At 33.6% G+C, this 25380-nt stretch overlaps 3 protein-coding genes and 1 long non-coding RNA gene across 6 annotated transcripts; 1 reads left to right on the plus strand and 3 right to left on the minus strand.

The window, feature by feature from the left end:
* Positions 1-660: 660 nt before the first annotated feature.
* On the minus strand, positions 661-6855 carry LOC116027042 (guanosine nucleotide diphosphate dissociation inhibitor 2). 2 transcript variants are annotated; one of them, XM_031268475.1, is made up of 14 exons: positions 6700-6855; positions 6451-6566; positions 5317-5379; positions 5104-5187; positions 4863-4970; positions 4558-4730; positions 3926-4037; positions 3736-3816; positions 3489-3551; positions 3300-3401; positions 2698-2822; positions 1302-1512; positions 1153-1227; positions 661-958 (listed from the first exon to the last, which is right to left on the minus strand). In XM_031268475.1, exons 2-14 carry the CDS (start codon positions 6535-6537, stop codon positions 908-910), a joined length of 1335 nt encoding a protein of 444 aa, XP_031124335.1. In that variant the 5' UTR covers positions 6538-6566; positions 6700-6855; the 3' UTR covers positions 661-907. The 2 variants fall into 2 exon arrangements, with proteins under 2 accessions (XP_031124335.1, XP_031124329.1); XM_031268469.1 differs by having other exon boundaries at positions 6451-6759.
* A 6201-nt stretch (positions 6856-13056) lies between these two features.
* Positions 13057-19114, plus strand: LOC116033246 (ankyrin repeat protein SKIP35). 2 transcript variants are annotated; one of them, XM_031276004.1, is made up of 4 exons: positions 13057-13211; positions 13351-14407; positions 15662-16097; positions 17862-19114. In XM_031276004.1, exons 2-4 carry the CDS (start codon positions 13749-13751, stop codon positions 18666-18668), a joined length of 1902 nt encoding a protein of 633 aa, XP_031131864.1. In that variant the 5' UTR covers positions 13057-13211; positions 13351-13748; the 3' UTR covers positions 18669-19114. The 2 variants fall into 2 exon arrangements, with proteins under 2 accessions (XP_031131864.1, XP_031131870.1); XM_031276010.1 differs by having other exon boundaries at positions 15665-16097.
* A 768-nt stretch (positions 19115-19882) lies between these two features.
* LOC116012720 (ARGOS-like protein) lies at positions 19883-20296 on the minus strand. Its single transcript, XM_031252368.1, has one exon. It carries the CDS (start codon positions 20294-20296, stop codon positions 19883-19885), a length of 414 nt encoding a protein of 137 aa, XP_031108228.1.
* Positions 20296-21142, minus strand: LOC116033258. The gene is made up of 2 exons (XR_004100825.1): positions 20720-21142; positions 20296-20509 (listed from the first exon to the last, which is right to left on the minus strand). It is a non-coding gene; the product is annotated as an uncharacterized LOC116033258 (long non-coding RNA).
* Between the last annotated feature and the right edge of the window lie 4238 nt (positions 21143-25380).

Here is a 25380-nt window from a genome sequence, read left to right on the forward strand (position 1 = left end):
TTTTATTTTGACTTTTTTTTTTTTTTGAAAAACCAAAAAGGGGATTTTATTTTATAAATTGGGTAAAAAATAAGGGAAAAGGTGTAAAGTCATCAAACTATTTGAAAATTAACAATTAAGCGATCTCGAATAACATATTATGTACATTCAATTAACAAATTGTGTACATATTACAATTAATATATTATATATCGTCAATTTATTTACAAATACATAATTTGTTAATGTACATAATTTTTATGTTGTTTTAGACCAAGGTCCATATTGCAATGTGAAAACTAATTCGGGTTGAGAAAAATTAAAAAAGAAAGAAAATGATTATAGTGTATAACATATTATATTTTTATATGTATAAATAGGAAAAAAAATTCTCTCTTTAAATTATACTTTTAAACAAATCTTTGTATTTAATCATTTTATGTATTTTTATTTCAATGTATTTCCATCAAATAAATATTGAATGGTGATTTTTCAGTAGGGTTTTAAAAATTGAGTTTAGTATATATAACATACAATACAAAAAGAAGCTGACTAAATAAAATTTGTAGTCTCCATTAGTCCATTACAGGACTCAAGGAGTACATAGTCATCATATATTAACATCACTATTAATTTTAAACGTAATAAATATATAATTATAAGATATGTTATTCGAAGCTGTACTAATTTAAAGTATATGGAATTCATAACCAAAGTCTTAGAACACCCCAATTCAAGAAACATTTAGCATCAGAAACAGAAACACAGATCAGAGAGTTTAAACAAAGTATAAGAGTGTAACTGCTGCAGGAGAACATAATCAAAAAGATAACGTTAAACTTGTACATCAAATTGAGATAAACAATTTTTTAAGATGGGAGAGCATGAAAGAGTACACAACACTACACAACTAAAAGGAAAAAGTCACTCATTCCTCAGCAGCGCTGGCAGCACTAAGATCCACATTAAGGTCAAGAACCTAAAACACACAAAAAAAGTTAGCATATATTAAGGTCAAGAACCTAAAACACACAAAAAGTTGCATATTCAGCAATTAGTCAACCACCACTACCCCTTGCCTTCACGACGCATATACAACACGAGTTGTTTGAATAAGAAAAAGAGTTGTTTGCATGTGAAAGATCATTTATTAAACGCATTAGACATAATTACCTTTCCAGTTATCAAAGTATACATGCTGAGGACATCATCCACGGTTGACTCAAAGTGAGTTGTAGAATCATAGCTCTGGAAAGAAAAGAAATAAAGGGTAAGTCCATGTAGGATCAACTTTAATCATTTTAAAAGCGCAAGAGACTCACTGTCGAGATGAAACAGTTGTCGAGAGAGGGTTCATTGACTGGTTCGAATCTGTCATAAGTCTCAAAGAATATCTCATCCACAGGCCCTAGAAGATCAATTCCTGGCTTTAATTCACTCTCGGGGTGATCAGTTTCTGCCTCTGTAGAGACAAATGCAATGAATTTCCCCTTCGGGGCAACATTGTGAGTGTAGGAACAACAGAACAAATACCTGCAAAGCAAAAGGTTCAAGCAATCAGCTTGTTTTAGTACTAAATTGCAAGAGTCAGGTTGAACAATATCCAATTGAACACACTCATGAAAAGCTTCAAGCAAAAGACACAAAGCATATATCACTAATATAGATCAATAAAAATCTGATAAATCATGTGTATTATTAATTTGATAAGAATAATTTCAGAGACAACAAACTAGTTTCTACCAGACTGCTTAAGTACAGAAGAGGGCAGATTTGTCCGACCAGAATGGTTACATTGAAATTAAATTAGCATAATTCATAAACTACCCACTTAAGGGGCTTAGAGTGTAGTTTCGCGGTAAGGTACACCCCTTTTTAGGTAGTATACCTAGGTTTGAATTTTAAGCCCTCCACCCCCATCAAATGTACCAAAAATAAATAAATAAACTCACTATTTAAGGAAGGAACTGCAATCACTAACGTAGCGTGGAAGTAGAGTGAATAGGAATAGGATTTTTAGAAAGAATGGAATAGAGAAGTAATATAATAGGAATGTTATTTCACTGTTATGTTGGATTATGAAATTACATTACATAGGAATAATATTCAAATGTTTGGTTGGTTAAACAATAGAAAAGAAATATATAGTCAACAGACAAAAGTACCCATATTCAAAATAATAAATAAACAGATAAATATGCATATGTATATATTCAAACCCTAAACACACACACACACACACACACACACATATATATAATTATTTATTTTTTATATATAAAATAAAAATTATATTTATATATTCTCCTTCTTCCCCATTTTATCAGTAATGTTTGGTCAATCCATCTAATCTTTTTTTTATTATTTCTTTAACATCTTATAATTTTTAAATTCTAACTTGTGTTTGATAGTACTTTTGATATAGTTTCTAAATATATAAATTTTATACACTAGTACTAAATTAAATATTACTACAAATTCAATTGTAAATAACTTCAGTCAAGCCTTGTTAATCGAATCAAATACATAAAATGGGCACACTTGTAATACTATTCAGCTAACAGAACCAAACTATATTTAAATACCATACTGAAGTACAATGATTTAGAAGAAGAAATTTAGAATAAGCAAAACAAAGAGATTTAGAGGTGTGCCAACTTATTACACGTATGTTATGGGTCTTGTTCACAGTTCACAGTACAGGTCATGAAAACTTACATGTCTGATTTGCGTCCCAACTGCTTCTGAGGCAGAATAATCTGCACTGAGTGAGAATCATTGGTATTTGGAATTGGATGGCTCATTATTGCAATTGCTCTTGCAACCTTGCCTACCTTTCTAACCTGTCATATGGGCATGTCTTCGTGTTACTTTTTCATCTTTGATATATCACTTGTTAGAATTAAAAAAGAAAGAGTATGTGGAACATCAAACCCTATTACTTATACAGGCTAATGCTTAAACCAGTATGATAAAGGCACGGATCTAATTATCTTCAGAGTTTGTTTGGCACAAAGCTAATTAGAACTTATTCCCAAAAAAAGATTCGTTAGGCCAAACAACGAAAAAAAATGCCTTAAAATAAAAAAACAGGCAAAAAGCTCGTTTTCAAGAAGCATCACAATTGAGGCTTTCCAAAAAAATAACTCTACTTCAATAAGCTCCAACTTAAGTAAAGAAGCACTCGGTAGATTATAATTTTAGAGGTTATGAACAAAAAGTGAATCCAATAATCATCACAATAGAATAATTAAATATAAAAAATTATATATATATATATATATATATAAACAACGACAAACAACAATCAAACAAACTACCTTGCCAGGCAAATAGGAAGGATCACAGACAACTTTCTTGCACTTGGCAGTTTCACCTTCAGATGTTACGCCTGCTACCTTGCCTTCTTCATCAAACTCTACCTGGAGTCAGATCAGAAGACATGTCAGACATTACAAAATGAGACTTCCTCACCATGTGTGGAATACGATATAAAGCAAAATGTTCACCTTGCACTCAGGTTTATTCAACATATAGGTCCCTCCGTACACAGCACTAAGTCGGGCAAATGCCTAAATTGCACAAACCTCTATTACCCATCAGTGATTCAAAAGAAAGAAAAAATACAAAGTGAAGCAATTTTGTGAAAGCAGGAACAATAAATAAGAGATGGGAAAGACAAAAGGATAACATATAAAAAATTAAGAATTGTTTTTACATGCATTAAATATTAAAATATAATAAAAGTACACAAACCTGAGGTAGCTCTCCCAAACCATACAAAGGATAAATATAAGGTGATCCTCCTTGAAAACGTGCAAGGGACTCTGAATATAACTATTACATGATCGCCCAAAAAAAAATTATCAGATAAAAAAACATCTTTAAAAGCAGTCAGAACTTATAAAAGAAGCTAAAACGGTTAAATACTTAAGCTGGCATTCACCTTTATTCTCTTCACAGTATCTAGAGCAGGTTCATCTAAGTAGTGGTCGTCTCTGTGTAGTGCTAATGCATGGCCGATGAAGTCCACAGTGTTGTCGTCAAGACCAAATTTTCTATCAGAAAAATTAAAATCTTATAACCAGTAAGATTTGAAGGCTTGCAACGATTCTAGTGATTTATCATCAGATAATAACTGCAGCAAGTTACTTATTTTACAAAGATAGTGGCAATAATTCATTGGCCATATGACTTGTTTCTTCATTTTTAAAAAAGATACAAGACTTCTTTTCCATGTTTGTTTTATTTAGACAATCCAAATTACACAATCATGTGAGTCAAATCAGTGCTCATGCTTCCAAAATAAAAGGGAATGGGGTTCAAAAGAATGCAGCTCACAGCATCACCAATAGGTATCTTTCAAAAAGAAATAAAAACATAAAAGTTAATACCGTGCATGACCTTGATAAAAATTTGAAAGTGATTACCTATCCTCATCATTATTTCCAATTCAAGACAAGTAAAATAATTATTCTTCCCCAAAAGCATACAAATGACAAAATGTATACAAACAAATGAAACAATATAAATAACTAAAATAAAGAGAATGAAAGGGAGTCAGAGGTGACAGTGTACCCAATTAGCTCTCTAGCTGTCACTCTTGTAAGATCCATTCCGTCATGTGTTTTAGGATCACTCTCATTATAATCCTGGACATATATGAAGAACTTTCGAGCACGCCGCTTCTCAAAGATGCCCATAAGTGGAGACTTAAGGGCCTCCATATCAGTAGCTGGGACCTTGTGGACCTGTTGAACCAATTTTATCAAGCACTTGGGAAGGACAAAATAAAAAATACAACGCCAACATGATGCAGTACCCTGTACCCCCCACCCACCCTTCTTGGCATTAATTTTAACATTAATGAGAACAATTTATACCTTTCCTTTGTTATACACAAAGCTGCCATCAACTGCTTTGAAGTACAGATATTTTGTAACATCAGTATGAATGAGAACCCGTACAAGAGCACCATTTGCCATGATAAACTGCAAAAAGTGGTGGTGAGTCACTAATGTGTATACGCATGGCAAGGGAACAATTAAATTAAAAATAATTATAATAATTTATAAATAAATAAAAGAATCAGTATAACAAGGGAGTAAAAATGTAAAATGATACCTTAGGAATCATGTCAACATTGTAGTCCCTACTAGAACCAAGCTCGACAGGAGGCTTGTCACTTCCTCTAAACCTCTTCCAGAGCTACAAACAAAAAGAATAAATATATATTGATCAATTGTGATATATATAGAACATTAGGAAGTCTTTCAAAGGACATGGTTTACTCTACACTTGCAAAGTAATTTTTGAATAGAACATGAGGACACACACCTGAACAAGGTTGAGGGAAGTTGATTCTCCTCCATAGTAGTCATTTCTATCCATATGTAGAACCTATTGCAAGTGTCATGTGTTAAGCATGAACAACCAGACAAAAACATGAACACATGATACCAAAAAGTAACTTGAATTGCAAATCATGTCAAGTAGCAAAGCATAGAAAAAAATATTTGTTTTCACTCTAACGATAAACAGGAACATAAAGACAAACTAGATAAAAACAAAAAGGCTACTTTAGAGAAGCTACAAGTTTCTAAAAGATAAAGAGTACCACTAATTTGGTAGATTCATTTTCACTCTCCTCATATCTTGGCCATGAAACACACAAAAAAAAAATTGAATTCTCATCAAATCAGTTGGTAGTATTACTGTTTTTTTTATACATATTAGGTCATAAGCAGCTTAAAAACTCTAAGAACACTAACACAACAAAAACTAATAATGCAAGTCTTCCCAGGGAACCCAACTTGTTAGAACTAGGGCACACCCTGCAACAGTTCTACTTCCACCTAAGTACCCAAAACTACATATGCACTGGTCAACATATACAATAGTCCACCTCAATATGACTTGCAGAACGCGAAACAAACACCACTGTTGGTCACACTATTTTTTCATCAACTACAATATGAAAAATGAATAATGGTGTCACAATCAGAAAAGCCTGTTTGCTTGCAGCGGCAGTTAAATTAATGTAAAACTTTGTAAAATGGAACTTTGGCTAGCAAATCATTCAATTGGTTCTGATAGTCTAATGAAACATGAAAAGCAGTCTTTGGCAGTATCTCCTCCGTGCAGCAATTGTCATATAATCAATCTGGAAAATAGTGCTGGACTAACAATTTATCAGACATCCAGACTATGTCAAAATCAAACTTTTATTAAATCCTCGTCACCCCTCCCCAAAAAAATGAAGTAAAACTATTTTCTTCGACAGAAAAGCGCTAACTTTACTTCAAAACAACGACGAAACTGAAGATCTAGTGATCTACGAATTAGCAACCCAGTTAAACAATAAAATAAGTTCCGATCTAGAAACCATCCCAATCTCAGGACCCAATTCAGCATGCGAATTGCGGAACAAGGAAGTTCCGTGTGAGAACAAGAAATAAGATTGGGATGCACCTTGAGGCCATCGACGGAGAGTAGACCGCTGAGGATGCATTCCTTGAGACCAGTACCCAGTACAATCACATCATACTCTTCATCCATTACTCTTTCAGTATCTTCCTCTTCTTCTTCTGAAGATTAAAAGTCAACCGAAACAGATGAATAAGATCAAACTAGAGTAGTAGTAGAGCGTTGAACTGAGGTGGGGATATATATAGAGAGAGGGGAAGATAGGGTGAAGAAGACAGAAGAGATCGAATTTACTTGTGTTGGGAGCTTTGATCGGCGGCGAGAGAGAAAAATGGATCGAATGTTTTGGGCGTAATAGCGCGTGGGTTACGCTTTGTCTTATGATGACACGATGAGAGATATAATCCGCTACTACGCACTACTACCTAGTGAAAAGGAAGCGAATATCTTTCGGCGAGACATGTGGAATTGGTTTTGAAGCAAAGGGAAGATGCCCGAAATAACTCTTTAAAAAAACACACACACAAAAGGAAACATTCATTAATTCAAAGACTTCAAAGTCCAAACGAAGAACATTATAATTGTATCAGACCACTCCATACAATTTGATATGAAAATGTACTCCCTAGCTAACTAATGGACTGTTTGATTCATGGATAGACAGCCAAACTTAATGAAAATATGATCAAAACTCAATATCATTTTCTTAATATCTTGAATGATTAGGAATTCTTTATGTTAGAGCTGATAGCTTGAACCACCTACTAACCGTCGCTTTCCATTTTATAAAAATTCACAATATTTTTTAACTCAATTTAGTGCTCTTGAATGGTCATTGCTTTTGTTTCATTAGGGCTGGAAATTCATCTTCAATGTATAATCCTAGTAGCAAAAAAAAAAACCTCCATACATACTCATCTCTAAAAATGAAACCAAAATCCATCTTCCCAACTTCTTTATGCACAGTCGCGTCCACATTCGACTTGATCCAACCTACCTGGGGTTTTGTCCATCTCTTAGCACTTGGTTCATGATCTCCTATAGAACATGATGGTTCTACTGCATTTCTCCATTCAACAATGTAAGACTTGACATTTTTTCACAATAGCTGAACGGGAGATTGCTAAGTTGTTCCACGCCTTTTCATTCATAGCAAACCAAAGTTTACACCAAATAATACTAAGGATGCACTATTGCTCCTTGTTTAATGAAGCAAAAGATCTGTCAATCCAACTTGAAAAAGAAGTCGTAACTGCTAACATTAAGACAAATTTCAGGTAGGTTCTAACAAGCCCTAATAGTTTGACACTCAACAATAACATGAAGGATTGTTTCATCAGCATTCAAGCACATAAGATATATTACAGGGCAGTTAACTCTTTTAATACATAGGAGATCACCAGTATACAAGCTTTGTGCAACTTGCAAGCTTGTAATTTTTTTATTTTTTTTTCAAGAATCCATAGGCTCAACATTGAAAACCAACCCTCACTCATATCCTAGTTGAACTCCCCCATAAGGGCCCTATGATAACTCTTGACACTAAATTTTCCACTCTCATCCATACTCCAACTTATTTTGTATAGACCGTCACTCCTATAGATAGGAATATTCATTATAAGACTGACATCACTCTCATACAGAAACTAGTTAATTATTGATACATCAGAATTGAATATTACAGTTTAAAAAAATAAATAAAATTGAATATTACAAAGTAAAATTAAAATGAATTTGCTCTATATTTATTTCGCAAAATTAAACTAATCAAATTGAGTTGCATGCCAAACAATGTTTTTGTTGTTACCAAAAACATATATTTCTAATATCATTTTTATTGTTCAACGGCAATGCTTTATACCATATGTCTTATTTTATTAACATGAATGGCCAACGTTTGACAGTAATGTTTTCCTAATTCTCTTATGGATGGTCGATTCCGGAAACAATACAGGTCGGTGCAAGGTACATCATATGCATGTTAGAAGGACGTGTGCACTGCTGATAGAATGCATATGTATGTGGTGGCAATCACATGGTTGTCTTTCACTTGTATCATTTGTATGATCAAATAAGTATATTTAATCCAAAAAAAAAGTGACTTTTCTAATTGTAGCAGGATTTTCATAGTAGAAGATAATGAGTTTGATTACATTAGTAATCAAATTCGTGTGGTTTGTAAGTAATTAGGGTGTGTTTGGTTCGCATAAGGAATTGACACTAGAATATGAATCAAATACTTGATAGTGGTAATGTGTTTTGTTGAAAGTATTTTGTATGTTTGGTAGTAGTGTGGAATTGGAATGGTTACCAATATAGATGTTAGATTACGTATGACCTTATAATGTGAATAAAGGATGTTTGGTTATGTATGACAATGGAAATAAAGGTTTTAAAATGCAAAAAAAAAATAATAATAATAATAAATTAAGGCAATTTATCATAATATAATGACGTCCAAAGTACACATATGAAAAAAAAAAATCTAAAAGCACAAATCTAAACTTAAAGATCATATTACCCATTTTTAATTAGGAAATAAAATTTTCAATTTAAGGGGTAATCAAATATCACAATTGTGGCCTCCCTTTTCTCTCTAAAACAAAAAGCTTTTCTTGCTGCTCAACTTTGGCTTCCACCGCCGGCCTCCGCCCGGAGCTCTAATGGAGCTTTGAGCCGGCGGTTTTGGTCACTTTCTACGTTTACTCTCGCTCTTCTTCCGCCCCGACCTCCGTTGCAGCTCCGTCCGCCTTCGACCACCGCCACAGATCTTCTTTTTCCGTTTTCTTTCCCTTTGAATAAAATAATAGTAGGTAGATATTGGAGTTTGTGTTGGTAGTCTTTGAACTCCCAACCCTACTTTGGCTTTACCACTTTTTATTTTCTCTATTATTGTGTTTTCCTCTCATTACTTATTGTGTTTTCCTCTCGTTACTTTCACGGGCTTTTTCCTCTCGTTACTTTCACGAGCTTTTCATTATCATTAGCATAAATCGTTTAGTTTGGTTTCGGCAAGTGTTGATCTTATCATGGGCGAGCAAAAAAGAATGATGATGAAGACCCAGATCTTTGATGAAGCTTTAAGCTCCTTGAAGGAACATAGCTTCTTAGTTATGAAACAGTCTGCGATTCAAGTTTTCTATAGCATAGTTAGAAAAGTTGTTTCTATGTCTGACTGTAAGGAATGGTTTACCATTTCATTGATCGTTGATGTAAACGTTTTATGTTATGAATTAATGGAATAGCTACGTTTACCTTCCAAAAAAAAAAATATCACAATTGTGTTTTAAAAAGCTGTCAACCAACACTAAATATGATTTTGATTCTCATTCATGGTGTGTAAACCCATTAACCACACACTCTTAGATTATAATTATAATCTTAAACAATTAATGTGAGTGCTTGAATTGTTGGTGTTGTTTTTTCTTTTTAGGTAAGGAGACCAATTGTGTAAAATTTGATGATTTATTTGACTTTATTTAAAAAAAAAATCAATAAAAACATATGAGAATTAAATTATTGAAAATAATTAGTATAACGACTCAAATGTCTCTATACAATAAAGACATGCGAGGATAATACAAAAATTTATTATTCCTGAGTAAATTATTCATCAACCAAATAATCTATATTTGCTCCAAAAAAAATAAATTCCAAAAACGTATTTTCCTCGTAAATCAAACATGCGGATAATTTCATACAAGTACTTAAAATTTATGCTTTGCAATACAAGGCTTCTATTTGATTTGTAGCTGGTTGTGTTTGTTTATCTTGGCCCATCATCATTAAATGGGTCAAAATGGATCTTTGAATCTTTCGTACTTCTGTTCAGGCCCACAATAAATACGCAGATCCGGACACACGAGAGAATGACAAATTATATCCCTAGATCAGTATTTATATTACATAGGGATCTAGTTAATAAAAATAATATTATAAATACATATAAATAATATTATAGGTACATATTAATAGTAGTGAATTTATGTACTTAAAATAGTAAGTTTATAGATTTACTATGGAGTATAATGAACTTATGTACTTACTATATTAATTTAGGAACTAAATTTATGCATTTAAATTAATAGTTTTATGTACATATATATTTATTTTAAAAAATATATATTAATATGTTATATGTATGTTATTTAAAATCTAAATTATACGGAGTAATTGTTTATGATATATGAAATATTTTTATACATTAATTTTATTTATTATTTATAAATAAAATTTGTGGACTACTAGGTTCACGATATAAGTACTAGAGGAGAAGAAGCCAATTTTAAAGGGATGTCCTGACAGGTGTAACTCTATGGGCGCCTATAGAATATGACAAAAGGGCACAGTCAAGCGAGAGTAAAAAGGGTGGCATATCGTCTTCAGCCACCAATTGAGCATATCAAAGACTGCTCTTATCATATGCACATTGCGTTTCGTTAGACATTCATATACTTTATTATTCAATTTAGATAAAATTACACTTTTTGTTCATAAGTTATGAAGTAATTGTAAAATTTGTCCATAAATATTAATTAGGTTCACTTTCGTTCATAAGTTATTATTGGCGCTGCACTTTTCGTCATTTCGAACTTACTTTTTACGTGGAAACATATTCTCACATGAATCATCTCCTATGTGTGTGCGCGTAGAGTGAGTATATATATATATATATATATATATATATATATATATTAATGCAATATTTTGTTTACTATAGTTACTTTATAAGATTGCATGTGATATACTACATATATATCATTGTTGTTTAAATCGAGCCTAGGCGTTAGGCGGCGATCGATCGCCTAGAAAATAACCAAAATTGGTGATTATGCAGCTAGTCGCCTAGGCAGACTAGGTGCACCTTAGGCGGTCTAGGTGGTTGTCTAGGCAGCCGTCTAAGCGGCCGACGATTAATTATTACTCTTTTTTTTTTATGTGGTATTTATAAAAAAACGACGTTATTTTGAGCAAAACAAATTATAAATCTTTCAAATCGGCCGTGAACCAATAAAATGAAAAAAAAAATCAAAATCAAAATCATCTACTTTAATATTGATACTTTGTGGAATTGTGTTTTGATTGATATTATTATTATTATTATAGAATTTAGGAATAAGGGTCAAATAGGTCACCCAACCGCACACCAAATTACAATTGGCCATCAAATTACACAAGAATGAAATTAGATCCCTAAACCACGCGAACTCTTGCAATTCAATCCAAGAATGGCATGTTTACCTGGAAAGGCGACTATCGAATTTAAAAATATTTTTAAATGTTGTTTAAAAAAAAGAACTCCTCCGTCTCCAAGACGAAGGGGCTGCTTCTTCTTGGATCGTCTCCCCCAATCATGGAGATGGCCTAAGACGACGCCACCTTCATCTCCGCCGGAGACAAAGGAACTTTTTTTAAAAATTATTTTATTTAAAAAATAATTTTAAATTCGGTAACCGCCTTTCCAGGTAAATAATTCACTTTTGGATTGAATTGATAAGTTTGTGTTGTTCAGGACCCAACTGAATTGTTATAATAATATTAAAATGTAAAATTTTAAAAATTAGAATAAATATAAACACTACAATAACCAACAATTATAAAGGATAAATTAAATTTTAAAATGAAAATAAAATATATTATATAAATAAACTACTCAAACCAGTTTTTCATTTTTAAATTATTGTCATCAATAAATTAAACAAATTTTTTTTTATCAAACATTTATATTAACCGTTTGATTAGTCAAACAACTAAAGTTTGATCAAACAAATCAGATTTTAACTTATAAATTATTTTTCAAACATCCCTATACTTTTTTTTTTTGTTTTTGTTTTTGTTTTTATAGATAAAATACCCGTATAATTTTAGTTGCATGAATGTTCTCATTTCAGAAATCACATAAATAACATTTTTACAGAATTGCATTCTACGGTGGCTAAAGTATTTTCTTCCCTTGCAGTAGAATACGGAGTATGATTTATTTATATTTCTTTAATATGAGAGTAATGATTGCTGGGGGGAACGTGGGTCCCAGCGGGATTGATTGGGTAGGTGGGCCAACTTTCTGTGGTAGTGTGGTATGGTGTTACGGTACGGTAGGGAGTCAAGACTTCATGACTCCATCACCCCATGTATGTTTGTCCTAATTTTATTTTTCTTTTCAATTTTATTTTTAAGTCTCCAAAGAAATTTGTAATGTACATTTAATAAATCTTGCATTACGATATTTTTTTAAAAGTATTACTGATTCTGATACAATGTAGTTATTTATTTATAATTACTCACAAAAAGTTAATATTATTCCCACAGGAACTTAAATTCATGATTTCCCATTTGAAAGAGTCACTAGACCACAAGGTCATTGACCTTGCATTACAATCTTAATTGATAAAAGAATATAAATAGATAAATTAATATAGATTGTTCATAATCGATTAGCTCAAACTAATCAAATCAATATATAAAATTACAATATTATGATTATCAAATTATCAACCCTATTAACCTGACTGGATTGTCCTTTTTCTTCACTTTTCTAATTGCCAAATGCATCAAATTCTCATTTCAGGAAATATTCTTTTTTTTTTAATTTATTTTTTATTTCTTTTTCCTAAAATAATATTTGTTCATTTTCCTCCGCTCTCTTAACCATCCACAGCAAGGAAGAGCCACAGTCTCTCTCTTTCTCTCTCTATATCTCTCTCAAATTAATCAGAGAGGTGACGCTATGCCTCTCCATCTCTAGATAATCTGCATTGGTTTTCACTCAGTTTCATGCGCTCTTCGTTGTGTTTTTTGTCTTCCGGGTAAATTTTCTCTGATTATGGTTTGTACTCTTGATGTTTTGTTTTTGCTTTGATTGTCTCTGTGCCTGGAATTATTATCGGATGATTGGTTGTGTTTAGTTGCGCTAATGATTGATGGTAGTTTGTTGCTCTCTTGTAGGGTTGAGGCTGTGGATTCGACTGTTTGGTACTGAGAACAAGGGGTTTCTCCTTAGGGTTTCTGATGATGGCGATTCGGGTGTTCTGACAGTTGAGCTTCGAACCTGAGCCCTTTGTCCATCTATATATTTGTATTGGGTTAGGGTGTTTTGCTCTTTGTTCCCTGTTCTAGTTTCCTTCATCTAGAAAAAATCTAGGTTGTGCTTGAGCTTGGCTGATAGATTGTATCTGATCTCCGAATTTGGTTTTGTTTCTAATCATATATTGTTGAGGTTCTGATGGAAAGTTTTGATTTGTTTTTTAAATGGATTATGGATTGAGGTTTTGCAATTAGTTATGATTATAAGTGCTGTTTGGGAGAATTAATTGTTGGGATCTTTGGCTAGTTTTTGGTGTACAATGAAAGAAGAGAAGAGACCATTTGTGGTGGAGACCCAAGACCTGAATTTGGGAGATGGTGTCAATATTGTAGAGTCTCATTGTTCCGAAATGGATGTGGAAACAGGTGAGACTGGTGTCTCAAGTCTGACGGATCAAATTGTAGTTTTTAACTCGGAGAACGGTGAGGGAAGCAATCGCAATGTGGTTTTTTCGAGGGAAGCCCCACTTGCTGGGAAGGATTTCAGAGCATCAACAGGAGCTGGAGGAGCTTGCAGTTGTGGGGCTAAGAAACTTAAATTCAGGACAAAAACTTCTGATTCTGAGCCTGGGAAAGATGATAAAGCTGGGCAGGAAAAGAAGCTTAGTAGACAAGACAGGATTGAACTGGGGCGGCTGTTTCAGGGTGCTGTCAGTTCCCATGATTGGGACCTTGCTGAGAGTTTGATCTTTCCGCAGACTCTCAATGATGCATTATGCATTGCTCTGGATTCGATCTGGTTTTTGAGTACACATCAAGAGTTGTATGGTATAACTGGGTTGATTAAGAAGATTATATCAAATGGTGCTTATGACTTTACAAGAGCAGTTTTGAGGACTTCATTTCTTGCTTCATGTGTTTCTGCTTGTCAAAGTCGAACAATGAGCCTCACTGATACTGTGAATGTAATGGCACAAAGGTCAGCTCTCTCTCACACATAACATGCACACAAAGACATTGCAGTTTTATGTCATTGAAACTGGATAAAATGCTTATGGTGATCTCATTCTATCCTAAACAGTATGCAATGTTTGCTTATATCTTGCATATACTTAAGTTTGAAACTATGCATACTTGCATAGTTTTAAATGATAGAACAGTTCTTGCAGCCTATTGGAGTGTAGTTAGTTTTTGAAGTTCTAGATGCAAGCTTTAAGAAATATACCATAGATGGATGAAACAATAAATTGTGTATTCTCTTATTTTTATTTTTATTTTTTTTTATAACCGTCAATATTTTCTATAATAATAATGCAGTCAATATATCTGTTTGGAGCTGGTGGAATGTCAAACACTCAACTGTGGGGACTGGGGAGGAATTCAGATTGATTTCCTTGTTTAAAAAATAACAAATTGTTCTTGGTTAAACTCGTGTTCTTTGATTGATTTGCAGATGTGTCCAACTGTCCTTTTACCAAGTTATTCATTTTACATATTGGTTTTTATTGAAATCTTAGCTGAGAATAGGGTGCTCGCAGATTGGTGATTCTACATCCAATCCGACAAAAGGCAGATTTGGAATTTCCCATCCGCACGTGTGGATCCTATCCGATCCAATCTACTAATGCCGGATTTGACGGATCGAATGACATATCCTAAGTTTAAAAAAATAAAATAAATTATACTCCGTATTATAGTAAATCAGCCATTCAAGCATTAAAAAATCAAAATGATAATAATTTTTCAAACATCCATTCAGAAAAACCAAATATTCAATTTAACACTTCAAACAAATAAATCAATGAATCTGATATATATACACACACACACACACACACACACACACACACACATATATATAGCCAAATCCGAATCCAATCCGTTAGTGGTGGATTTCCTCTAAGTCGATCCACATCCCATCCACTATTGGCTGATGTGTGTGTGTGTGTGTATCGTTTTGGTAGCGAATTAGTGTAGTGGTTTGGATATAATGGATTTTGGAAAGCCAAATCCGAATCCAATCCGTTAGTGGTGGATTTCTTCTAAGTCGATCCACTATTGACTGATGCGGATTGAATGGTAGCGGATTTGGCGGATCCGCGAACACCCCTAGCTGAGAATTATATTCTATGCTTTCTTTATATTTCCAATTTTGTTATTCTTATTTCTATATATTTGTTTGATTCTATTTTCTTATGCAATTTGGCTTGGATTTTTACAATTGCCTCCTCAGCAGGTTGCATGAGCGACTACAAGAATGCAACGGAGATGAGAGTTTGAAAGCTGAAGCTGGTGCAAAGGTTCAGAAGTTCACTGAATGGGCTCTTAAATGTATCGGTTTCCATTCCCGCTGCCAAGGAAACCGTGATAGGGTGGGGCGTAACTCAGCTGCTGAGATACAACTACAGCTATCTGCTTTTAAAACCTTTCTAGATCTTGCTGGGAATAACCTTACAGGAAAGGACTTCACTGAAGCCTTTGATGCAGCCTGCTTTCCTCTTACTCTATTCTCTAGCTCATCTGATCCTGGTTGGGCGTCTGGTATATCAGCAACTGCTATACAGGGATTGCTAGGAATGTTGGTAGAGGGAGGTGCTGACAACGTTAACCAGTGTTTTCTTGAAGCTTCACGTTTTGGAAGCACAGAGCTTGTTCGCATTCTGTTGCAGGTAAATATTGATTTGCTAAGCTACCTATGCTAGGCACTTTATTGTTGCTTTCCATTTTTGCTGGGCTTGATTTTTAGTTCATTAGTGAAGGGCTTGCTCAATCTTATTATCATTGTTATTATATTTTCAGTATAAGTTATCATTGATCTAACTGTCATAGGGTGGAGAAAGAATATGACGACTTACCATCTGGCCTCATAGGAATAGCATAACTGTTATTGAGTAGATAAAAGAAGGCAAATTCTTGGATGGACTAGGTCTATGGACTAGGTCTATGTGTGACCTTGGACCAAATTAATAAAAGGAAGAATCATGTACTAGGGTTGGGCAAGGACTAAACTACATTTCTGCTTATGCTATTTTAATTATTAACCCTTCTACGATTTTCACAATGTCTTAGCGGGGTCAATTTGGGAATTTCTTGGAGTTCTAAAAATAAATACATAAGATGTGCAGGTTATAAATGAAATATTTAATAAATCCAGTGGGATCAACTGACCCCACTTGCACCATTTATATTGGCCTTTGGTAATAAATGATACTTGAATTTACAGATGTGAGTACATATGTTTATATACCTTAATGCAAACATACAGACAAACTCAAAGCATTCTTGTGGCCAATGGGTGATACTTATTCCAATAATAATAGGCTTGCTGATTGTTTCTGAGCTTGAGAATTTACAATATGTAAAAAATAAAGACAAGTGCACAATTTTTTGTTTGTTAAGAGAGATGTACTCAACATTATATGCCTCTAATTAGATCATACTTGTGAAAATAATCAGTATATACTATGCAGTAAAGATAAATATAGATTTTGGAGTAAAATGTGACTATGATAGTAAATGGTGTTTAACTGGTAAGTGTAGGCAATTGCTTCACTGCAGAGATGTAGTTCATCAGTGCTAAGTTTGGGAGCCATTTAGGCAACAGAGGTTCCTTGCAGTAGAGTTTGCACCAATACTGTAGGCTACAACTAAATCATTTCAGAAAACCACATCCTTCAATGCCTGAACTCTTCTCAATTGACAACAAATTTTATCTTTATGCTTATCTTCTACCTATATAATTATGGTTTACTTCATGCCAGGTCATCTAAATTTCTTTCTGTCTGGATAGCTGGTTTCTGGTAGACTGGTAGTTACTCCAGTAGTCCAGTGCCCCATTCCTCGGTATTTATTTAAATCTTCTTGATAGTCAGCTAGAAGTAATGACATTGTGATCTATATTGGTTGTTTATCTTTGTGGATGTATACTAGTTGACAGATGATTTTGCTTATCAGAGAGTATTGGTAACTTGCAGGAGAGTTAGTTGCTAATTGTGTATAAAGATAAGAAAACACATTTAGCGAAATAGTATTTAGCTATATGTTCTTGCCATGTCTGGAAGAATGAAGAAATAGAGAAACTTCATGCAGAGTGATTCTTGCATTAAACAATCAATACCTAATTTTTCAGATTGTGTCATAATGTTTTGTTTCTATGCTGTTTTTCTTTTTCTAGATTATTCATTTGCCTTTATTTTATCTGTCTTTTGCTGATGTATGGTCCAACTATACCATGTTTTTTTTGGTGATTATCTAAATACACTTTGCACATTGGACTTTATGTTATCTTTTGCTTGGCAGAGTTTAGATTTAGAGTATGCCGTGTTTTGTGCTAATGTCTTTACTTCATATACTCTTTTGTTTTTGTTGTTTGGATGATCTATATCCATCTGCTATTTAAAAAAAAAATACTTGCTTGATTGTCTTTTTTGTAGATTGCTCAAAGAAATAGCTTGGATGTTGATGTTGACCTGGCTTTGGGATTTGCTTCACATTATTGTAAAATTGGAACCATGGAATGCTTAGTGGAAGAGGGAAATGCAATGGCTTTCTTGGGCCCTCTAATGAGAGCAGCAGAGAGGGGTTGCATGCAGGTTGTTGAATGGTTTGTGGAGAGGGGATGCGGAGACATGGAACTCTGCCTTGCTCTCACAGCCGCAACATCCAGCAGTCAGGTCAAAGTGGCTGCATATCTTCTCCCTCATGTACCTCAGCCAGTTCTTGCTGCTCTTAGTATTGAGATTCTCAAGGCAGCTGGTGAACGGAGTGGTGGATCTCTCGATGGTGTAGCTTTTCTTCTTCACTCGGACTTCCTCGGTGATCCTGCGGCTACTTATGCTGTTGCAGACAGCATAGCGAGGTCTGATGATGAGGCCGTCACTCCTGAGCTCAGGGCTTTTCTTCAGGAGCACTGGTCGGAGGCAGCCTTTTTAGATGGACTGGAGCAGGGACAAGAACATTACTTGAACATGGTGCGAATTATGAAATGGGGCGAATCTCCAATCCGTTTGTCGGATCTTCCAGCTCCCCTGAGGGTTGCGATAGCATACCTGCCACTGTATAGGGAATGTGTCAAGGCGGGAGGTTGCTTGCTATCACAAAGGCACAGGGGACAGCTAGTGGGAGCTGCAAAAAGACTCAGTGGTGTCATGCTCATCGAGGCAAACCATGGAAGAGAGTTACTGGCTGTCTTGGAGCATCATCTTCCTCCATTTTTGTTAAATGCATCAAGCTTTGGCTAGAAAGATAGTAGTATTACTTGCAAGAGTTCAAATTTATGATCGAATCGAAGCATAATAATACAGTAGCTGGGGGGCGAAATTGATGAATCCTCAATATCTGTCAATTTTCTCACAACATAGTCGGGTTGGGAAACTTGTTTTTAGGTTTAACGAAACTGAGGTGAGGTTTAGTGCATACCTTGCTGTGCACAGCACACCTTTAAACTATCCAAGAAAGAAGAACACTACAGTCAGGAAGTTGATACTGCAACCGATCATGTAAAATAGCTACTTTTCTGGCAGTTATTTTCCTATTGATGATGATGCTGGTATACTGAAAAGCGCTATTATCTTCCCCTGAATCATTGTGTATATATTATCCTTCCTATTTTAGTTTTATTGTATAGTAGTGTGGGTTGAGATGCAGCCATGAAATGCCAATGCCCCTGCCCCTGTGGTGGCCCTTCCATTTCACGTGCATTTCAATGTTTCATGCTTGTGTAACATGCCATGTTTGCATCAGCAATTAGTCAAAACTAAAAGCCACTTCATCTCATAGCTGCCTAGGAGTAGGCTACTCCACCTCTCTCTCATCATTCTCTCCATAATCACCCATAGCTCTATCTCTGTGTTCTTTTTCTTTTGAGCGATGAGGAAAATTTGCGGTCACTGTATTGGATAAATCTCATCTTGTGATCTTAGAGACGTGATGTGATGTATCTTTACTATTTAGAAACATATGATGTATATTGTATAATGTGCGTCAAACATATGATGTATATTGTATAATATGCGTTGATACAAAGCGCAAAAGAAACAATGTACAATAGTGTTGATGCATAACGCAAAGAGACGTGAAGTCTATTTATAAGGTTGTTTGAAATGGTGCCATTACATACTTCATCATACCAAATAAAATTAACATACTAAAAATGCTAACAACGAATTCCCCTTGCATTTATTTAACTTATTACGTTCACAAACTCTTGAGAGTTTAATTGATTTATTTATATATATAAAAAAAAAAAAGAAGTTCAACCCCTATTAATCAATAAACTTATAAACAGATGTGTAGCTATTTGACACTCCATCTCTATGTAAAGAACATTGAGGGTTGGTGATAATGTATGTGTATTTATATATTTATATATATAAGAGATAAAAGAAAGTTGTTATAATTAGCCAAAACAAAAAGCAGCGGAGGAGAGTTAATCCTTTCCCTCTACCGCCACCATTTACACATACGTGTACGTCATGTCCCGGACCTTAGACGGCGTGAAAGCCAACATCATCAGAACTACCAGAATGCAGATCGGAACAAGCAGAAGCATCAGCGGCGGCGGCGGCAACGGCGGCAGGATCAACGGCAGCAGCAGCAGCGACGCCGTCAGGCCGATCAGCAGAAGGAACGATTCCAAGCTGAAATAGCTCATGGAGAACATCCTTTTCCCCGCCCCTTGCGACAACGATCGCCGGTATTCCACTTTCTTCGCTTCCGCGAAAGGTACGCCGTTCTTCCTAGGGATAGCGGCGGCGGTCGTCTTCGTCTTCATATCCATTACGCTGTTCAGATACTGATGATGCTGTTGTTCGAAATTAATGTAGGTCTTGGAGGCTGCCGATTTCTCTTGCGTCGTTTCAACTATCATTTTCTCTTACTCAAAATCGGATACTGGAAACCGCTTGATTCTGGAGATCAATGTGATTCAAAATCTCGGATTCGAGGTATGTATTGCGTATTGCCTCTTCAATATTCCCTAAATCAGATCCAATGCAGATTTTTGTCCCCTAAAATTGAAGCCAGGTACTATAAATTCAGGTTGAATGCTTTAATGCTGTGACTATAACACCTCATCATATAGCTGCACATTATAAGAATTGGAGAAAATGAGAAACCTTCCATCTCTAATACAAATAAGCAGAACTAGAAAAAGTTAACTCTCCTCTGTTTGAAAACCAGTAATCCAACCAACTATTTTGAAAAAAAATACAAAAAACAAAGAATTGCAAAGCTGTTTCTTCAAGAACGAAAGAACTAGAAGAAACATATCATCAATGGAAGTATAAATTACCTGTGATGGTGAGAGAAATTTGCAGTTTGTGGCAGAAGAAAGCTTCTCTATCACACTCCTGCATAACCAATCTTTTTTACCAGAGAATTAAATCCCCAAATACAACAATATAATGCAATCACCCCACCAAAATATAACAAAAAGAGAAACAAAGGTTGGTCCCTTATGCTTGGCTTACAAAAGAGGTATAAGAAAATTCTAGAATGGAAGAAGAATAGGGGGTAAGGGGGGTGTATTTATCTATCTTGGTTTGCAAATTTCCAAGATTGGTTTGAAAGTTGACAGGAAAAAAAAAGAGTGGAATTACAGAAATGGGATGGGGGTAGGCCTTTTAGGGTAAGAGATTTGGGTGGAAATAAGGTGGTTGCACTGTACTGGCAATACAAATAGTATATATAAAATTGGTAGTAGTAGTATTAGAAAATGCCACATGCAGAATGAAATATATATATATGTGTGTGTTGTTGATTTTGTTTGGAAAGAGAAAGGGAAGGTATTGCAAAGCATTGGGTTGGATTCAGTGGATTTCTTAATCAAGTGGGGACAGCTGACTTGCATTCCCCCCACCCCCTCTTTCTTAAGGTTCTTCTCCCCTGGACTAAAATCCTCCCCCTTCATTCATTTCTTTGATTTGATTTTTCTCTCTCACAATCCCCCTAACCCCTAAATAATAATATTAATAATAATCATAGCCCAGGGATGGGTGAAGATTTGGTAAATATAATTCTCGTATCTAAAAGTTATAATAATTGTTATCAATATATTGTTAGTTGAGCTTATTGTACATGATTTTCTTAGTTCAGTTTACCTTTATGACGTGGTTTAAAGTTATTACACAGTAAAATTTACTAGTGCACTGCACACTTTCATATAGTGATTGCAAGTTTTTCTTTACCACCTAATAATAATAATAATAATAATAATGTCACTCAAAAAGGGCAATCCCATCTAAGTTGGTTAAGTTGTTATTTTAATAACCCCAAATTAAATTTGACTCTCAATGGGAGTGTCCTATTAGCCTTTTTAGTTTGAGACGATTAGCTATAAACAATTTAAATTGATTTATCTTCTTGTGGTCTTTTATACGCTAGGGTCACTATGCACAATTTACTTAGTGCATACTCTTAGATAGTAACTACAGGTTTCCCTTGTCACCCAAAACAATAGTAATAATAACAATAACAACAACAACAATTAATATTACGTGATAGTATCAAAGGAGAGATATCTAAAAAGTATTACGGGATACATTATTTTTCGAAAAAATAAGTATTTTTTAGTGAAAGAATATTAATATTTTTTAGTGAAAATATAATATTCGTTGACTCATAAAAAAAATTACATTTTCACTAAAATATATTATATATTTGAGATTCTTTCTAGTGAGATGATTTCACACCATTCTTTTTTTTTTCTTTTTTTTTTTGTAATAATTTTTTTAAAAGTGTTGATCAATACTTATACTTTTGTACTATGTACAAACATACAATTATATATGATATATGATATACCTTATTGCACTAGATATTGCATCAACAACGCTAATTCAGCAAATACCAATTTTGTTCCCACGAGTATTAGTAAAATGACAGTTTTGGTCCATATGTTTAATTTTTATCCACGACTATTATTTTAGTACCAATTTTCATCCACAATTATTATTTTAGTGTCAAAATTTATTGAGCCAGTCACCAATCCGTTTAAAACGTGTCGTAATCTTAAACTTTTAAGGTTTTTTCGTCCTTTTCAACTTAATATTCCAATTTGAGCATGAATAAATATATTTAAGCCATAAGATTGATCACAATTTACAGTTTCCTCATCATCTTACTTTAATTTGAGGAGAAGAAATGTGAATTGTGATTGATCTTATGACTTGAATCCTTTTATTCATGCTCAAATTGAAATATTAATTTGAAAAAGGATGAAAATACCTTTAAAATTTTAAATTTTGACATGTTTTTAAACGGATGGGTGACCGGCGTGATGAATTTTGGCACTAAAAAAATAGTTGTGGATGGAAATTGATACTAAAATAATAGTTGTGAATGAAAATTAGTTGAAATTAAACATGTAGATCAGAACTGTCATTTTGCTAATACTCGTGAGACTAAAATTGGTATTTACTCAACGCTAATTATACTCGCTATAACCTTAAGAAGAAGAAGAAGAACAACAACCACTCATTTTTTTATTCTCTTTCATTAGCAAAGTTCAACTAAAACTTAGTTGGGAATGGGGTCGACAAGTTTCATTACTTTTTAGTTTTTGTTTTAATTCATTACCAACAACAATTACTATAATTTGAACTACTTCTCTTTTTGTTTCGTGAATAATTCAAACTTATTCCGAAGCAGACAGGACACAAGTTGCTTATGAAACCAATCTTATATTAACATTTTCTAATACCGTGTCTAAAATGTTAGAAATTGAATTTATATAAAACATATATCATTTTTAGTCTCACAATAATAGAGATACCGAATGTCATATATGTAAAAAACATATATATATATATATGTAAAAAACATATATATATATATATATATGCTATTCAATCATAAAGTTTTTGACAGATAATTATTTGGGTTAAAGTTGCAATGGTATAATAATGGGATATTTGGTTGGGAGGAATGAAAGAAATTGTAATTCGGTGGGAAAAAAATAATGTAGGAATTCAAATTAGATTGTTTGTAGGGAGGAATAGAATTATTGAGAATGGGAAAGAAAAAAATGGTATAAAGACTAAAATGTTTTTGTGTAATAATAAAAATAACAATCACCAATGATACTTTTGCTATTTCTTCTATTTTTCCCTTTCCCACAAGCATTGAATTGCAATTCATGGAGAGTACCCATGAGGCAATGAATTGCAATTCAACAAAAGGGGGAATTGCAATTCCGTCCAATCAAACAATATAATTGAGATCTTCACTAAGTTACAATTCAAATACATATACATTCAATTAAACGCCTTGTAAGAGTAACCACAAAAGTGATTTTTCTTAATTTTTTGGGTGAGTTTTTGTGAGGTGAAAGAGAAAGGGTATAGGAGAGAAAAGGTGAGAGTATGTACCTAAGTGATGATTTTTAGTGTGGCTTGTAAAGAAGGAAAGGAAGGGAAAGCAAATTTGTTGGTGCGCGTTTTATGTACCAATTGCGTCCAGTGGATGCATAAACAATACTCCGTAATATTTTCCCATTTAATTTTTTGCTTTTTCCCTTTCATTTTCTTCATCCCTATATCCTTCTCTTTCTCCTATTTGGCACCAAAAAGAAAAAGAAAAAAAAACAATAAAATGATCATTGGGTTGCTCTAATACATCCCCCAATTTTATTTATTTATTTTTGCCCATGTTGAGAGAGGATGTGACATGGCTTTGGAGAGAGGACATATCAAAAAAATAAAGTTTTGCTAGTTAGAGATTCTTTTTCACATTTTTAAGGTCGATAAAAATTACGCCTAATGAGCATGTTAGGGTGATCACCCTTTTTTTTTCCCTCTTAATTCACTTTATTTATTCGGCACCTAAAAATTTAATTGATAATGTTACTTTCACCCAGAAATAGAGTTAAATAAGAAGATTAAATAAGAGCATTCACATTAGTGACTTTTAATGTATTTTTGCAGAAGAAAAAATTAAGCTATGATTTTTAAATTAATGGAGAAGATGATTTTTAAGTAGTTTTTACTTCTACAAGTGATGATTTTTAATGAGGCCTGCAGAAAAAGAAATCATCTTTTGCGTGTTGAGTGCCACATTCACACCGAGTAGGCGTGTGCCATGCTGGACACGTAATGGTAACCTTTATTTATTTATTTTTTGTCAGCCATTGTTTTATTTTATTTTATTTTATTTTTCCAAAAACCCTTATTCTCTCTCCTTTCTATGGATATATAAAGAAATAAAAATAAACAAAATATGGAAAGTAGGCTAGAAATCAGTGGGCAGAAATGGTAGGAATCTTTACTAAGAAAAGGAAAAAAGAAATTTAAGGTACATAAGCAATCATATAAATATGGTACTCAATTTGGAAAGTATATATAAAAATGTAGAAGCAACTGTCATAATGTAAGATGCATGTGTCATGTGATTTCCATCTTTAATGCTTTTCCACGTAACCTCTCTCACCAACAAAAAAAAATGTTGGACAACTCAAAATGTAAGTTTAATTTGAGCATAGATATTTTTGGGTAAAGAATTTATAATAATTAAATGTGAAAATGCAATTATGTTTAATTAATCATATTGTCTAAACAGATTCTTAATATTCCAGAGAGATACGAGTGTGTGTATATATATATATATATATATATATATATATATCCAGATTCAATTTCTTAAATTTATGTTGCTATGCTATTCTAGTTTTTTAAAAAATTATTAGACATGTAATCAATAATATAGATAGCTAATCACATGCAGTTACATACTTGTTACTCGACTCAGTCCATTAAATATTATATACACATACCACTTATTTACATACTAATTCTTAATACTTTATGTTGACTAAACCCTTCAAACGCGAGAATAAACACTGTACATGCACATGAGATGTGCCCTAGTGTGGATATGCAGATAAACAAGATTCAAATTTCAAAAGGGTGGTGGCCTGTTCCTATATACATTTGGACTTTAATTTTAGTTTTAGTAGTA

Source organism: Ipomoea triloba, chromosome 1, assembly GCF_003576645.1.
Source record: "Ipomoea triloba cultivar NCNSP0323 chromosome 1, ASM357664v1".
NCBI classification, from domain to species: domain Eukaryota; kingdom Viridiplantae; phylum Streptophyta; class Magnoliopsida; order Solanales; family Convolvulaceae; genus Ipomoea; species Ipomoea triloba.

Bases quoted from the DNA above. Each gene is read 5' to 3' on its own strand.
- LOC116027042 (XM_031268475.1), bottom strand. From the start codon at position 6,537: ATGGATGAAGAGTATGATGTGATTGTACTGGGTACTGGTCTCAAGGAA. The intron at 1,228-1,301 runs GTGAGTCTCTTG...TTTTCTTTCCAG, and splicing joins ACAACTGTTTCATCTCGACA to AGCTATGATTCTACAACTCA. The intron at 959-1,152 runs GTAATTATGTCT...TGTGTGTTTTAG, and splicing joins ATACTTTGATAACTGGAAAG to GTTCTTGACCTTAATGTGGA.
- LOC116012720 (XM_031252368.1), bottom strand. From the start codon at position 20,296: ATGATAGTTGAAACGACGCAAGAGAAATCGGCAGCCTCCAAGACCTAC.
- LOC116033246 (XM_031276004.1), top strand. From the start codon at position 13,749: ATGAAAGAAGAGAAGAGACCATTTGTGGTGGAGACCCAAGACCTGAAT. The intron at 14,408-15,661 runs GTCAGCTCTCTC...TTGCCTCCTCAG, and splicing joins GTGAATGTAATGGCACAAAG to CAGGTTGCATGAGCGACTAC. The intron at 16,098-17,861 runs GTAAATATTGAT...TCTTTTTTGTAG, and splicing joins TTGTTCGCATTCTGTTGCAG to ATTGCTCAAAGAAATAGCTT.